This window comes from Poecilia formosa, unplaced genomic scaffold (genome assembly GCF_000485575.1).
Source record: "Poecilia formosa unplaced genomic scaffold, Poecilia_formosa-5.1.2 Scaffold515, whole genome shotgun sequence".
NCBI lineage: Eukaryota > Metazoa > Chordata > Actinopteri > Cyprinodontiformes > Poeciliidae > Poecilia > Poecilia formosa.
This window is the reverse complement of record NW_006800454.1, coordinates 158,692-173,929: the sequence shown is the minus strand read 5'-3', so window position 1 is coordinate 173,929 and position 15,238 is coordinate 158,692. Positions and strand designations below refer to the sequence as shown.

At 39.2% G+C, this 15,238-nt stretch overlaps 1 protein-coding gene across 10 annotated transcripts in view; it reads right to left on the bottom strand.

The window, feature by feature from the left end:
• The window catches only part of pard3ab (par-3 family cell polarity regulator alpha, b), a 249,256-nt gene that overhangs the window by 121,134 nt on the left and 112,884 nt on the right, over window positions 1-15,238 (bottom strand). For 7 of the 10 annotated variants that reach the window (XM_007540092.2, XM_007540091.2, XM_016664829.1 and 4 more), the window contains exons 6-9: window positions 10,149-10,240; window positions 6,806-6,889; window positions 4,093-4,218; window positions 1,512-1,882 (exon numbers count right to left, since the gene is read on the bottom strand). In XM_007540092.2, coding sequence (XP_007540154.1) covers window positions 1,512-1,882; window positions 4,093-4,218; window positions 6,806-6,889; window positions 10,149-10,240 — 673 coding nt within the window. Of the gene's footprint in view, window positions 1-1,511; window positions 1,883-4,092; window positions 4,219-6,805; window positions 6,890-10,148; window positions 10,241-12,444; window positions 12,662-15,238 lie in introns of those variants that run through there. The other 3 variants (XM_016664834.1, XM_016664830.1, XM_007540095.2) reach the window with 3 other exon arrangements.

Genomic DNA, 15,238 nt, shown 5'->3' with positions numbered 1-15,238 from the left:
TGAGGAAAAAAAAATCTATTTCACATCAGTTCGAAAGGCTAAAAATATTCATAAAAACAAAAACAAACGTATCTATTTATCACAGATCCGAATGCATGTGCAGAACAGTTTTATAACAATTTTGGGTTTTCCATTATAGTTTGTTTTAATTTTTTGTGACTTCCTTGATTGTCTAATCCACCTCGTTTTAATTAGTTCTTAGAAATTGTTTGCTAGTTTTTATTAGTAAGTTTTTGGCAGGAATAGCAGACTATATAGGATTGTTTTTCTTCAAACTACTCCTTTTCTTGCTGAACTTTTGTGTTGTGTTAAGATGCGACATGTTCACTTTAAACTGTGAATGAAAGAAATAAAAGAATAAACAGTGAGGAGTACGGAGTATTGTCATTTACTGATAAGCTGCTTGAGTGGAGAGGAAAAAAATATTTCACATAAGTTCAAAAAGCTACTAAACAGATTCATAAACACGAAAATGAAGACTATATCTACATGTTTTATAAACACAACACAGTTCAAATTAGCTACAGTTTCCCCCTTAATTACAGGTTTTATTTATTTCTCAGTTTTTATTATTCGGTTAGTTTGGATTTCGTCAAACCAAAGGAGGCAACAAGCAGCTGGGTGCTGTTTTTTTTGTCGTTTTATTTTTGTCAGTCTGGATTGATCCCAGTCCAATGAGAGCGGACAGATTTGGGTGAGGATTGCAGTGACACACGATGCAGCCCCGTCAGACTCCTTTCAGGGACCAGCAGCTGCTTAGCAACAAGCTTCCTGGCGCCGACACCTGAAATCCTGCTGGCAGAGGATCACACCACCTGGGCCAGCTGTCACTCAGAACCGCACCGCAGAGAAGACTCAGTCCTGACCCAGACTGCAGCTTCACTCGGTTCTCACTTTCACATCAACTGGACCGGTTCTGGTGATTCTGTGGAGGCTCATCAAGACCATTTCTATGCTAAGATAAGGGAATGGACTCTTTAGTTTTAAATAGAACATTACAGACAAGGTTTGGGTGATATGGACTTAAATTTTTATCACAATATTTTGTGGCACTATCGTGATAATGATAAAAATGACGATAATTATTATTTATCGCTTCCGTTTTAGGTAACTATATGGGTCTGACTGCAATCACGTCCCCACAAACACGGCTCTTAAAAAACATTTCCATTTGTAATATGCTTCTTTAGGATACCAGTCACAAAAAATGGTGATTTGTATCAAACTAATTAAATACCTGCGATGGCAGTTACAGACACCTACCAAGATGGCCGTCACCTACAAAGTTCCCGCAAGTGTGATGTCACACGAGAACCATGCATTACCAAGAAATGTTTTTTTTTTTTTTTATAAACACCTTGGCTGTTTTTATAAGCAGCAGGATCTGCTGCTTATAACAATCAATACAACAATCTGGTACAAAATCTGGTACAAAATGTGCATAAAAAGTCCCTTTGAAACATAAAAGAACTGATTAGCCTTAAAATCCTGTGGATTGTATTCCAACTCACCTTTCTTGAGCTGAATGTTGAACCGCCGCCCCACCTTTTTGGTGAACCCCGGCGTGGGCGTGGAGTTCGGCGCCCTCTGAGGCGAGTGGGCGTGGCCTGTGGGAGGCTTGGCCGCCGTGACGGCAGGGTGGCTCAGAGGTGGGTAGCCGTTGTTCGGGTCTGGGTGGGTCTGCGTTTGGGATCCGTGGCGGTTCATCCTCTGTGGGTTGTGGTCGACGCCGGACAGCGAGTCTGGGCTGAAGCGCCCCGAGGAAAACGAGGGGTTCCTCTCGGCGTGCGACAGATGCTCGTAGCGGGCCTTCATGGACGACGGCACCACGTGGAACATGATGACCGGGGAGCGCATGGCCTGGCGGAACATGTTCTGAGCTCTACAACAAAGAGCAGAGAAACAACAACAGGAGGATAAGCAGGGGAAGTTTTATTTTGGGTATGAAAAGAGCATCACACACTCATCCAGTGTTAATCACGTCGCCGCCTGGTGAAGCGCTCCACCTACCAGATGTCCATCTTCGCCCACCTGAACAATCTGACATGTTAATTAACACTTATTGCCAACGCAAGCAGCTCTAAAAAGAAACCGAACCCTCCCCGACTCCTCCATCACATAATCTTCTCATTTGGCTGCAGATGAAGCAGACCGCTACGCGTCGGCTTGTTCACAGAAAATCCTCTTTAAACCCCTTCAGAAGGTGTGAGTGGAAACTTGTGTTGCCTTGTTAGCACCACCTGTTTCCGTGCAGCACACCCTGACAGCTGAACGGACGTTTAGGAAACTAAAAGGCTCCAGAAACTGAAACGCTTCCCCCTCCTATGGACTAACAACTTAAACTTGAAGGGTTTTTTGGCCGCATATTCCCAGCTGCTAATAATGTTCCCGAAAGACGTCGGGGTCTTTTCACGGCATCTTTACAATTTTTGGCCTCAAAAATGGAGTGGCAGACAGGATGCAATATGCAGCGCGCCTTGATAAAAACGCCTTTAATACCAAGGACAACTGCTGCTCTTGTAAAGTGCCTTTGCCTGGAAGGTTTATTCTCCGTCTCTCTGCAAAGGTTATGTTTCAGATGCTGGAAGGCGAGCTTTAACATAACAGGAACAATAAGGATTGAATTACTTTTTATTCTACTGCCAAGAAACCGGCACTGTGCAAAAGTCTCGAGTCGTGTCTCATTACTTTATGTATTGCTTTTGAGAAGTCAGGTTGTCTTGCCAAGTCTTTCTGCAGCTTTCACTGAGATTTGCACCGATTCACTTCTGATACCCATATCTGAGGTTCCAGCCAACAGCGATCGATGCCGAAAAACAAACCTGAATTAACTTAAAAACAAAAATTGAATTACAAATTGACAACTCTGCACCAGTACATAATTAAATACACCAACAGTTTCACAAACTCGGTCAGACATGAAACGACAACTTTCAGTTGTTCAGTTAGGAGAATAAAAACCAAATACATAAACCGACAAAAATAAACTGCAACAAGCCTTCCGTCTTCTAGGAATAATGTAAAATAAATTATAAAGCAAGACGTCGCTCAAAGCATAAATCATAGAATTAGACTGAATAGATCTGCTCTTACGGATCGGGATCAACGTCATCGATACCCGATCTAGAACCATTTTCAATATTGGAACCGATAGATATTAAAACTGGACCGGTGCATGTCCAGTTTTACGTTTGTGTTTAGGGGTCGTTGGCTAAACACAACACTGTAACCGACTGTTGACTGTCACCCAAACTGGGGGATAAATCTGTGTCGACATGCAGGTTACTTTTCAAAAAGTAAGTTTAAAAAACTTGTAAGTCTTAAGAAATGGACAGATTTCCAAGAAACAACCAACCGATAAAGTCCAGGTAGAGTCTAGAAAGCAGTCATGAAAATACTAACAATACTGACGTCAACATTGTAGACATTAGCAGTTCAGTATTAGCTTTGGGTATGTTAGCATAGCACTTTAGCATTAGCAGAACTGATGTTTACGTTTTGAGCTTTAGGGTTAGAAAAACTAACTTCTCAGTTAGAGATGCTCACAAAACGGCATTTCTAACTAGAAAGTGACTTCCTTTAATTTTTTCTAAGCTTTGCTACCGACTGAGAGGAAGCATGGATGCTAAAGCATTGACTTTTGAAAAATGAGAAATTGTGAACAATTCAAGCTATTGATGAATAACTTGTTTATTTTCTAAATTAGAGAACATATCTGAGTCTTTTCTTAAGCCGTGTGATAGATTTCTGTCTTCTCAGAACAACACTGATGTGAACAAGCTTCCCAAAAATAAAAAACAAACACACAGCCGTGAAAAGCAGGAGCTATAAATGTTAACAGGCCTCCATATTTAGGAATGAAGAAAGTGTTAAAGCAGGAATGAGGAGCAGCAGAGAGGATTTCAGGGTCAGCGTCAGAAGTTAGGAGCTACAGGAGCTAAACTGGGAAAGGTTAGCTTGGCGCTGCGCAGACATCAGAGGAGCCTGGCAGGAGAAATGCAGCGGGTTACAGTGAAGGGACAGGTTCGGGATTGAAGCAAAGATCAGACGCTCCAGAAAACTGAGCCACAGCAGCTTCAGCTTCAGGCTTACTGTTCGAATCGGATGTTTCGCAGGTCTCCGTTATTGATACGGATGATGCAGTCGTTCTCCTGGAAAAGGCCCTGGTGCTCGGCCTTCCCTCCCCTCTCCAGACGCTTGACCAACAAGCCAAGAGTCCTGAAAGGTTCGAAAGCTCATGTCAAACAGATTCAACACAAAATAAAACGAGTTTGACGAGTGAAGAAACAAAATGATCATCTAAACTTAGGCTTGCGTCTCGCAGAGCGTCTCCCTCCCCGCTCAGCTCCTTCAGACTAGCCAGCAGCAATTAGCAAACAGCTGGTGGAAATGCTGAGTTTAATGAAGGAGCTGCTTCTCAGTGAAACGCTGGTAAAAACGTTGTTAAAGGGTTAATGTGATGACTCCCTGAAGGTGGAGTTTCAGAAAGAGAAATGTTTTTAAAGAGACAGAGGCCCTTTTTCAAGGCGTTAAATTAGGAAGTAAAATTTAAGTCATTTTTTAAAATATATGCAGCTCTGGAAAAATCAAGAGACCACTTAAAATGATCAGTTTCTCTGATTTTACTTTTTATAGGTAAATGTTTGAGTGAAATGAACATTTTTCTTTTATTCCATGAACTACTGACAACATGTCTATGAAATTACAAGCAAAAATTTAGTTTTTATTTGCAGAAAATGAGAAATGGGCAAAATAAGGAACAGATGCAAAGCTTTCAGACCTCAAATAATGCAAAGAAATTCATATTCATTTAGAAACAACAAAACTAATATTTTAGTTTTAGACTTTTAATTCAAGATTAAAAGATTTAGGAATCAATATTTGGTGGAATAACCAGGAGGCTTTCAATGCAGTGGGCTCTTAGTTGTTTACATGTATATATAAATATGAAGCTTTTTTTATAACAACTGATGGTAACAGTTACTTTATTGTAATTTAAAATGCCACTTTGAAGGTCCTTATTTAGCTGCTTTATTCCCTTTCACCTCTTATGGAAACAGTAAGGGTGTACTTAGTTTTTTCCCAGTTAGGCTTTATGTTTAATAAATAATCAGTTTGGATGCTTTGTAAGTTTCAGGTTGGGTTTGGATGACAGCAGAACATGGATTATTGCTTTAATGCGTAAATTAGATCTTATAAAAATGAGGATGTTATTTAAAGCTCTTTGGTTTTTGCTTCATTCTGCAGGTACTGAGAGAAACGTGTCCGTCTCGTCTCATCAGGGGAGGCTGTGTTTGCAGCTCAGCTGACAGTTTGCATGTTCAGGTTCCTCTGCTGAGTTTCTAGGTGCTTCAACCCCCTGAACGTCATTAAGGCTCGGGGAAAAGTCGCACAAAGGGACCCACGCTGAGCCGACAGAGGAAAACGGTTTACGCCCAGAGGCGAACTCCACCTGAAAGGATTACTGACCGGCAGCTCAGGAGGAAAGTCAGCCTCACACAGATAATCACTCCTTCTTCTTCTTCTTTACCATTATTTTCTTGAGGTAGCGTGAGCTCCTGCGTAAATTAGGTTGATTTCAATGTAAGATGAAAAGTTCTGGAGTTTGAAAAAGTAGAGAATTTTTTTTTTGATTGAATCACAGTAAAAAAAAAACACAATATGATTTGCAGAAGAGGAGGAGAAGCCATTCCTCTGATGAAAGTCGGGCTTCTTAATCTTACTGCAACGCTCGAAATGACGTTTGTCCCAATAAAAAGAAAAGTGCATTATAAATTTGCTTTTAGGCTGATGAAGCTGGGAGTTGGAGGGAAAGGGGATATTATGCTTCGGTTCTGGAGAGTTTTTCTGAGTTTATGGGGCAGATTCATGCTTTTATGGTTTATGAGGGATGCACTGCAAAAACATAAAATGTTACAGGTAATTTTGGTCCAGTTTCTAATGCAAATGCCTTAGTTCACTTGAAATAAGACAACCCAGCTCACAAGTAACTCGTTTAAAGTCATAAAATGGTAAATTATTTCACATCAGTTTGGAAAAATGTCTTATTAGTAAAATAATCTGTCAGTGGAACTAGCACATTTAAAAAAAGATCTATATTAAGGAATTATCGACTTAAACCAAGCTCCTGTATCCTGCTGAAAAGGTAATTTTGTCTCATTTCAGGTGTATAACGACTAGAAATTAGATTAAAAGTATTTTTATGATTTTGTGTTTCTGGAAGCTCAAAAGCTTTTTCTGTTCGTTAAACATCTGGAAGTGTAAATTTTTCATCTCAGATTCCAGAGTTTTCTTTGCTGCACTGGAATCCTGCTTGTATCTAAACCAGATGCTGAATTCAGCTTTTCTCCATGTGTGTTTGCACGGAGCTGAATGTTGTGAACGCAGCTTCGCAACAACACATTGAACAGCAGCCATGTTGGAATCCGACGGCCGTTTGAAAACAAAAACCAGCCTGATGGAAAATTGGAAACTGGGAAATGGTTTCACGATGCTAAAGCTGGAAAATGAGTGTGTGTGTGTGTGTGTGTGTGTGTTTCATACGGGTGGATTCAGGTTTGATGGAGTAATGGGGCATCCGAGAGGAATGCCTGTTGTGCATGTATATTTGGGTCTGATGTGATCCAGAACAGATTATATTTCCAGAAGGAAATACTTTTCTTGTTTTAGTAAATCACCAAACTTGTGCTGAGAGAAGTGAGGAGGGGTTTTAATGATTAGAAGACATAACAGCTTTATTTCTTTTATAAATATGGAGTGTTTTTGTGCAGGTTTTGGTCACTCGGAGCCCTTTGGTCATTTTTACCTGCGGTCCCTGCCACTGAAAGGCACCACGTGGATCCCCAGAGGCCCCCCGTCGTTTGACACCTCCACCAGTTTCACAATGTCTCTGGGAGACGCAAAGGTGGCGGAGGGGAAGAGGAGGCAGCATGTGGGTAAAACAAAATAAAAACAAGAAATAAGGCAAAAATAAACATGCAACAAAAAGGCTCCATGTTAATTCAACCCCCATTTTACACCTTTAGTTGCTCCATTTTATCCTAACCTGCTTTTATTTTGTGCAATGGAGAATAAAGGCCACATTAAGCAATTAAAATAATAAAACTACAAGAATAAAGCAGAAATAATACCAGAATAAAGTTGCAGTATTTCAAGAATAAAGTCATAATATAACGACTTTATTCTCATACAATTATTTTCATAATACTGTGACTTTATTACCAAAATATTACTTTAATCTCATATTAGGACTTTATTCTCATTCTTGCACAGCTTTATTTTCATAAAATTATGACTTTATTCTTATAATACTATGATTTCTGATTCTCATCATATTGTGACTGTTTTCATAATTTTGTTATTTTTGTTTAATAAGGCCCTAACACGTCGAAAATGAAACAAACTCATCGTGTGGATTTAACCATTAATTATCTCTCTGTGTTTGTTCAGGTTATTTTCTAATGGTTTTATATTCATCCAACTGTAGTTCTGGTCCACATTAGTTAGTTACGATCAAAACAAAATATCCATAAGAACCTTTTAATGTGATTATCGGAGTTACAACAAAGCTTTGTTTTGTTTTTTTATAACTCATCAGGTTTGGATTCACTGCACTTAAAGGAAATGGGAAAATGTTAGGAAAGCATCAAGTGAACAAACAGACAAATTAACCGAATCCTGGTCATTTCATCTCTTCATCCATTTCATAATTTTGCAGCTTCAGGTTCTTCAAATCCAGAAAAACATTTCTAGAACTTTACCTTCTTTGACAACTGAGGACTTGAGCAACAATCTAAATCTGCTGTCAGGATCTGTGACTAAAGGTTTCTGGTTTGATCAGAATAAAACTGAAGGGGTGAATTAACAAAGAGCCTAATTAAATATGAAAATATGTTGCAAAGGTGACAAACGACAAAAACTTCAAATAAATCATGATGGAGGAAAAAAAACACAACTTTTAAGACCAAAACCCAACACGTGCTGCAACGTAGTGAATAAAATAATGTTCATTTCTTTGTATTTTTCTCCTTCGTGGAGATTTTTAATGTGGTCTTCCTGATACTTCGGGTGGTTTTTTCACCCATTTTAGATGCTATTTTTTAAGCAAGAAAATATGTTTGTGGTGAAGCACAAGAACTAGACTGGAAATTTCACAAAAACCTGGAGTAGAAAATATGATCAGTCGTCAAATTATTGCAGAACAAAAACAATAAAAACACAAACAAAGCAGGACTTTTGAAAACAAACCTTGTCGAATTGATCCTGGGGAGTAAAAATGAGTTCCCTCAGGATAAATGTAACTTCCTCTGCTGAAAGAAAAGTCGTAAAAACTTCCTAACAGGATGTGGGATCAACTCATCGGCTTGTTTTCACTCCATGTCGATGAAGTTTGGGCCGACTGGCTGCTTTTATCAGCACTTTTATTGTCATTTAGTCTAATTTTCGCAATAACAGAAGATAAAAAAACACCACAAGGCAGCAAACAAGATGCAGAACAGAAGATGCTTTTATTTTGGAAGCAAGAAATGAAGGAGAAAAAGAGCAAAAAGACGCAGTTTATCCTTCTGCGACCTGCACAGGATGCCACGGCTTTTAGGAGAGGATAAACGATGCCAGCGACTTTGACCCTTTAAGTCACAGTGTCAAACTAAAGGTCCAGGGGCCAAATCCGGCCCGCCGTAAAGCTTTATGTGGCCCAGAAGGGAACAGAACCTTGAAAATAACTATAGGAAGATAAACAATATTTTATCAATCAAATGAAAGCAGTTTTCAATGGAAGAAGGTTAGGACCACAGAAGAAACTTTTACAACTTTTCTTAGGATTTTTACTTTTTTTCAAGGAATTTTGATCTTTTTCTCAGCATTTACCAAAATTATTCTGACTTTAATCGTCTAAGATGAAAATTTGAAATTTTGAGAAAGAAAGAGGAATCATTTAAGAGAATAAAAATGTTGAGAATTCTTCAAGTTTACCAGAATTATTCCATTTCTGAATTTCAGCAGAATTATTCTGATCAAAACTCAGAAAAAAAAAAAAAATTCTGGAGGGAAAAAAATACATTTTGAGAGAAAAAGTGAAAATGTTGACATTTTCTCAGAAGTCTGACTTTTGATCTCAGACGATTAATGCCAAAATGGTTTACTTTTTCAGTGGCAGTAATCATCTTCCATAGTTTCATATGTATTCTGCCAAATTACATCAGTGTGACCTGATGTTCAACGGTATTTAACTTGAAGTGCAAAGGCGGCTATTTACTCAAATGTTAGAGGTTTGTTAATTGGTTTTATGGATACCTGCCCTTTAAGGACACCCATAATCTGCTTTAAATATAAAAACCCACCTCAATGGGTCTAGGTGTGTTTTTCCCCTCTCTCAGCTGTTTTCTTGGCTGTGAAACATGCACACTCTGGCATATTTTAAAAGCCGTCCCATCTAATCCGCTCGCAGCTTAGATGCGACGGCTGTGATTAGCTCGGGGAGAAAAAGGCCCCCTTGTTGACAGCTAAGAAGGCGGGAGGAAGCCAGACTCAGTGAAATCACAGGAATAATAACACCATACCTGCATATTAAGCTGGAGGCATGCGACAGAGCAAAATAACAAAACAAAGCACAGTTGTTAATAACAGGAGCAGAACAGGTTAGCGCGTGGGCGAGCTCTGACGGCGAGATGAGGATCATTCTGCTCCCACAAAAGATAATTATGTAAATCAGGGAGCGGGCTTTAAAGTGAGATTTTGCACAAACAAACCCGGACTGCGACACAGAACCTGCTGCACACACGGTTAAGTGTCGAAAAGAGAAGACAAACTTATTCATCCTGCACAGGAAACGCTGTAAAAACAAGCTGCTGATGAATTATCAGAGGGAGAACATTAAAAAACATGCGTTTTATCTTTGGTTTAATAAACCAAACACCATTTCCGACTCCATTTTAGTTTTGGACTTAAACAAGTAAAACTACATTTTGAGATAAGAGTTCAATAGTGAAAATGTTGTTTTTCAATAGAATAGCAGTGTAAAATCTGCCTTGAAACTAATTTAAATTCAGCAGAAAGGTCACCTCACTCAAGCGTTTCCCTTCGGATAGCAAACAAGAGGGAAGTGCAAACAGGAAGGCTAATTAATAAACCCGACTTGGCTGACTTACTCCAGAGATCTGACGGGGGTGTGCTCCATGCAGGAGTCGGCTCGGCCAACCGGCTCGATTCGCCCGTTCTCATCCTCCCTGCTCTCCTCCTCCTGCAAGACAAAACAACCGAGGTTGGAGAGAAAGAAGACCGACCTCTGCTGCATGCCGAGTTTTCCTTCATATGTCTGAGGATTGCCTCAGATTAAAGCGATTAATAACGGCGGTGAGTCATCCTGACATGGTGTTATGAATCTGTGCGGTTCCAGCAGATTTAGCTTTACAACTTCTGGCAACAGGCAGCTGTCCTTGGCAGCTTCCTGCTACAAATTAGCTTTTATTAGCCGATTCTGCTGCCGTTTGTTTGTTTCTTCTGGAAAGAACAGTCAACAAAATAAAATCTCAGATTTTTTTCACGCAGATTCAACTTTAATTGACTTTTTTTCCCAGCTTACTTTTCTAAAATAGAAGTATCAAATAGAAGAAAACATATTCAAAAAGCGGCTTTAATTTCAATCGTTCCTTTTGGGAGTGACGGAGCATTAGTGCCAGATATTTTACTTAATTAAAAGAGTATAATCACACCACCAGCAGAAAAAAATATGCAATTTTACTACAAGAATGTCTTAAAATTATGAGGAAGAAAAGCAGCTTTAATATTAACAAAAATAAAAGCTTGGATAGTTTATTTTTTGTTGAGTTTTGCATGGGAGTTCTCATATAAACTTACAACTTTGTCATATTAGTTCAATTATCATAAGATTTTATTTTCATATTAGTTCGATTGTGTTCTTGTAACATTACGACTTAATTGTCGTATCACTTTGACTGCATTCCTCAAATATTATAACTTTATTCTAGTAGTAAAAATAGAAAAGAATCAGCCAATAAAATTAATGGAAGCTGTAAAAGAAACTTAACAAGAAACCCAACGAGCGCGTTGGTGAAAAAAAGTCCAGATTAATCAATAAAATGTATCGATTAATCGCCCAGTCCCAGTTAACTGAGCCATGTTTCTGTAATCCAGTTTTTTATGGTTTCTGGCTCCAGCTTTAGGTTCGACTTCACCTTGAGAAAAGCATCTAAATGCTGGATACAGACCAAACAGACGGTGGAGTGATGGATTCCGCGTGAGATTCTGGGAATAAATCGGGAGAATCAGGAATGTTGCATCACAGACTGGAGGAAAAAATATTCAACAGATGAGGGTCAGTGGAGGGTCGGGCGTTTTTACTACTCATCCATTCATTCCTGCGTTTGTCCTTCTGTTCTTGTGCTAAACTAAACTCAGGTAATTTATATGGCAATAATTTAAATGGATTTCTTCCTGCTGAATCAAGTGTTTGCGTGATAGGAGAAATGTTCCCCGATTTCAAAACTGCGGCTTGTAGTTCCAGTTTCCAATGTACCAGCTCAAACTCCAGCTCTACGTTAAAACCCTGAAACCTTTGATTAAGAACAAGCGGTCCATGTGGAGGACGTTGTGAATCGTTCATAGTTGTTTAGTTTCATCGGTTTGTATACAGATTCTGGGGCCACAGTCTGTGTTTTCTGTTACCCTGAAGAAAAAGACACACATTCATCTGCTTGATGTGCATCTTGTGTGGATTCTGAGTTAAACTTTTTGAATATTAATTAAACAGAATGAAATTTAAATGCAGTTTAATGTGTCATTATTGTAAAATCTGATGGGTAGACATGGATTGACAGAATTTCCTTGAAGCAGCGAATCAAAATGACACAATGAAAGAATCCAACGCCATGACTGATCCCACCTAAACCTGTCGCAACAAGCAATACATCAATTAAACACATGATAAACTAAAATGAGCTCGGTAATTTCCATTTTTCTCTCTCTTTCTACCAAAAACTGGTCGACAAAAGTCTTCAGTCTGTTGTTTTGGTCTCAACTATGCAGGCTTCATAATTCATATTATTTGTTGCGTCTGTTGTTTTATTTATTTATTTTGGACACTTAAAACGTTTAACATCCAGTGTTAAATGTTCATTAGAATTTAGAATGTAATTTTGCATTATTATTATTACCATTAATAATAATAATATCATTTATCGCAATTTATCGTCCAGGAAAATTAGCTACGTCGGCAGGCCTGGTCCTACCTTCACTGGTCAACAAGTCAGAATCTCTGAATGCTTCGTCTGGAGAACAACTTGGTGAATTACTGCCCCCTAGAGTTCTCAGTATGCTATTGCTAGGATAAATACAACCTTAAGTCAGATTTCTTCTCCATGTTGCCTCCAGTCATCCTAAACGCGTTAAAATCCTCAAACCCAGAAACGAAGCTGAGTGTCAAACCTGCAGACGCCAGGAGCTGCAGACTGGAGGAGGTCCTCCTAACGTATAAAAATACATGCCCTTCAAACGGTCTACCGTCTTCAGACTCGCATCGCCTTTGTTCTCCTCACCCGTCACACTGTGTGTATATGTTTGAACAGTCGAGTTGAGCGCGCGCACACACACTCAGAGGGCACCGTGAGAGTAGAAAAACGAGAAGCAGGAAAAAAAAGGTCATTAAAATTTCAGGGCGACACCGGAGAGGAGAGACGAGCAGCAGCAGCGGCGGCGGCTCAGACCTCCCCGGCAACTGGCCTCATCAGTATGAAAATGAGCCTGCCGTTACCGTGGCTGCCGTACGGTTGCCATGACACTTTGGTTGCCTGGAGGACATGCCGCTGCAGGGCGGTGGATGAACATGTGTGTCGAACAGGGTGCAAGGACTTTTGACTGGGAGGAGAAAAACTGAGGCGATGTCTCAGGATCCAGACATTTAAGTGTTTATTGGATGAAAAACATGCAAATATCTGTAGTTTATAGCTGCTTTAAATTCAGATTTGACCTTTCTTGGATGTTCTAGATTGAATATTCGCATTATTTTGACTTTTTCAGAGTCTTCACCTAACGTAATAGTATTGAAACGGTATAATCTTCATAAGCAAAACTCCAGAGATCTGTCCTATTCAGTGTCTCCAAAAAGATGCAAATCTGACATAATTAGTAAAGTTTTCTTTAATAATCAAGAAAACTTTAAGGAGTAACAATAGGCTATGGTCTTGAACTTCAAGTGACTTAAATGGGATTTTGTTTGTACTCATGTACTTATTGCGATTTATTATGCTGCCATTAAAAATTGCCAAACTCTTTTTTGTTATTGCAACAATGACAAAAAATATTATTCTAAAAAACTATGAAGCCAGTTTAAAGCCAAATGAGTAATAATTTGGATTTTCTTTCTCCAACACTGCTGTGTAAAACTAAATTAATCTTTCAATGCAGTAACATAACTCTCTATGAAAATATTGGTAAATTCAGCCTGGAAATGCATCATTTTAGTTGCGGCACTTAGTGTGCTATAAAGTTTCACGTGGTTGGAGCGAAACGGATCTGCAGAAAGACACAGATCTTCTTTCTAGATCCTCCAGCATCGTCGTTTTTCTCTTCCTTTCAGTTTATTCTAAAGATGTTTTAACCGGGTTTAGTTCTGGGAAACGTTGAGGCAAAGAAAAAGCTTGATGTTGTGTCTGGTTTGGTGTCTCTGTTGATTTGAGACACGTTTTGGATTATTATCCTGCAGAAACACCTCATTTTTCACTGCAAGAACAAAATCCTACCAAGTATTGTTGTCCATTTTGAAGTGCAAATAACGGTGCAGTTGAAATAATATGTGCTTGTTCTAACAATTCCTTAATTTTGATGAAAAAGTTCTGGTTCCATTGGGAGATTATTTCACATATGACAAGATATTTTCCCCCTGTTAAAAGTTAAATAGTTTTTCATCAATGTTAAGGATTTATTTTTCTAAAACAAGCTCTTCTATTTTGCTGAAAAGGTACTTAAAAGTTTAATTTGTCTTATTTCAATCGTACTGAGATATTTTCAGTAGAAACTACACAAAAATACTGTAAGATTTTGTGTTTCTGAAGTGTTGAGCCATTTTCCAATTACTGGCAAATACCAGGAATTTTATCTAACATTTCGTGGCATTTGTGTTTTTAAATCTAAAAAGAAAAAAATATTCAACTATATAGTTTCTCAACCTGTCTGATGGATAAAATTAAACCTAAAAAAGTATATTTCTTACCCAAAGTGGGGTTGATGTCGCCGATAAAGGGAGGAATTAAAGGTTGTAAACTTTACTATAGATATTAGTTTTGATTCTAGTGAATGTGTATTGGATCGGTATCGGCCGATACTGAACCTCAGATATCTGTATCGGTATCGGAAATGAAAATAGTGGATAATATCTGTGCTGGAAAGACGTACATCTACCTAATTTAGATGTTTTTCTTTGTCCGCTACTGCAATTAAACAATCTTTACAGGGGATGCCAAGCAGTGTGGCAGATGCTGAGTTTTAATCTAGAAAGGGAATGAGGCAAAATCTGCTGCTGATTCAGGGTAATTATAAGTTTTAAGCTGCTTTGTTGCTGACAGACTCCTGAGTTTAGCAGCTGTGAATGACGAATGGAACGATAAACTCCAACTTCTGGCTGAAAATCCAGCTGGAGACACTCGGAGAGACACGCCGCCATCAGGACGACGCCCACTCCTGAGGCAGATTGATGGCCGCTTTAATAATTCAGGGTTAATGGCGAGCAGGCAGGCAGGCAGGCAGGCAGGCAGGTAGGCCGGGCTACGAGTGTTTTCCAGCCGAGTCATTGTTTGTTTCCTGGATGTGCAGGGGGAAGAAGGCAGAGCCGGGGGCTCATTAAAGATTAATGGGAGATCCATCGGGGCCTGTCCTTTCTTTCTCTCAGAGTAAATGAAGTGGTTCTGTGGACCTAAGGAAGAGACTCGGCGCAGTAATGAAGTGCTACCTGCTCCTCCTTTTCTTGCTACTTTCATCTTGCATGTGGATGCAAGCAAACGCATCCAGCTCTCTGAAAAACAAACAGGTGTAAAACATCACTTAGTTCCTTGATTGGGAACTAATGGGAATAATAAGTATTCCTTTCCTCAGACTCCACTGGGAATATTGGGAATCAGGTCTTTGAAATGGTTGAAAATACTTGACTAATCCCAGATTAATGTATTATACAAGTTTCCTCAAAGAGTTGTTGGTGGCAGGAAGGATCTCCTGTAGCAGTCTGTGT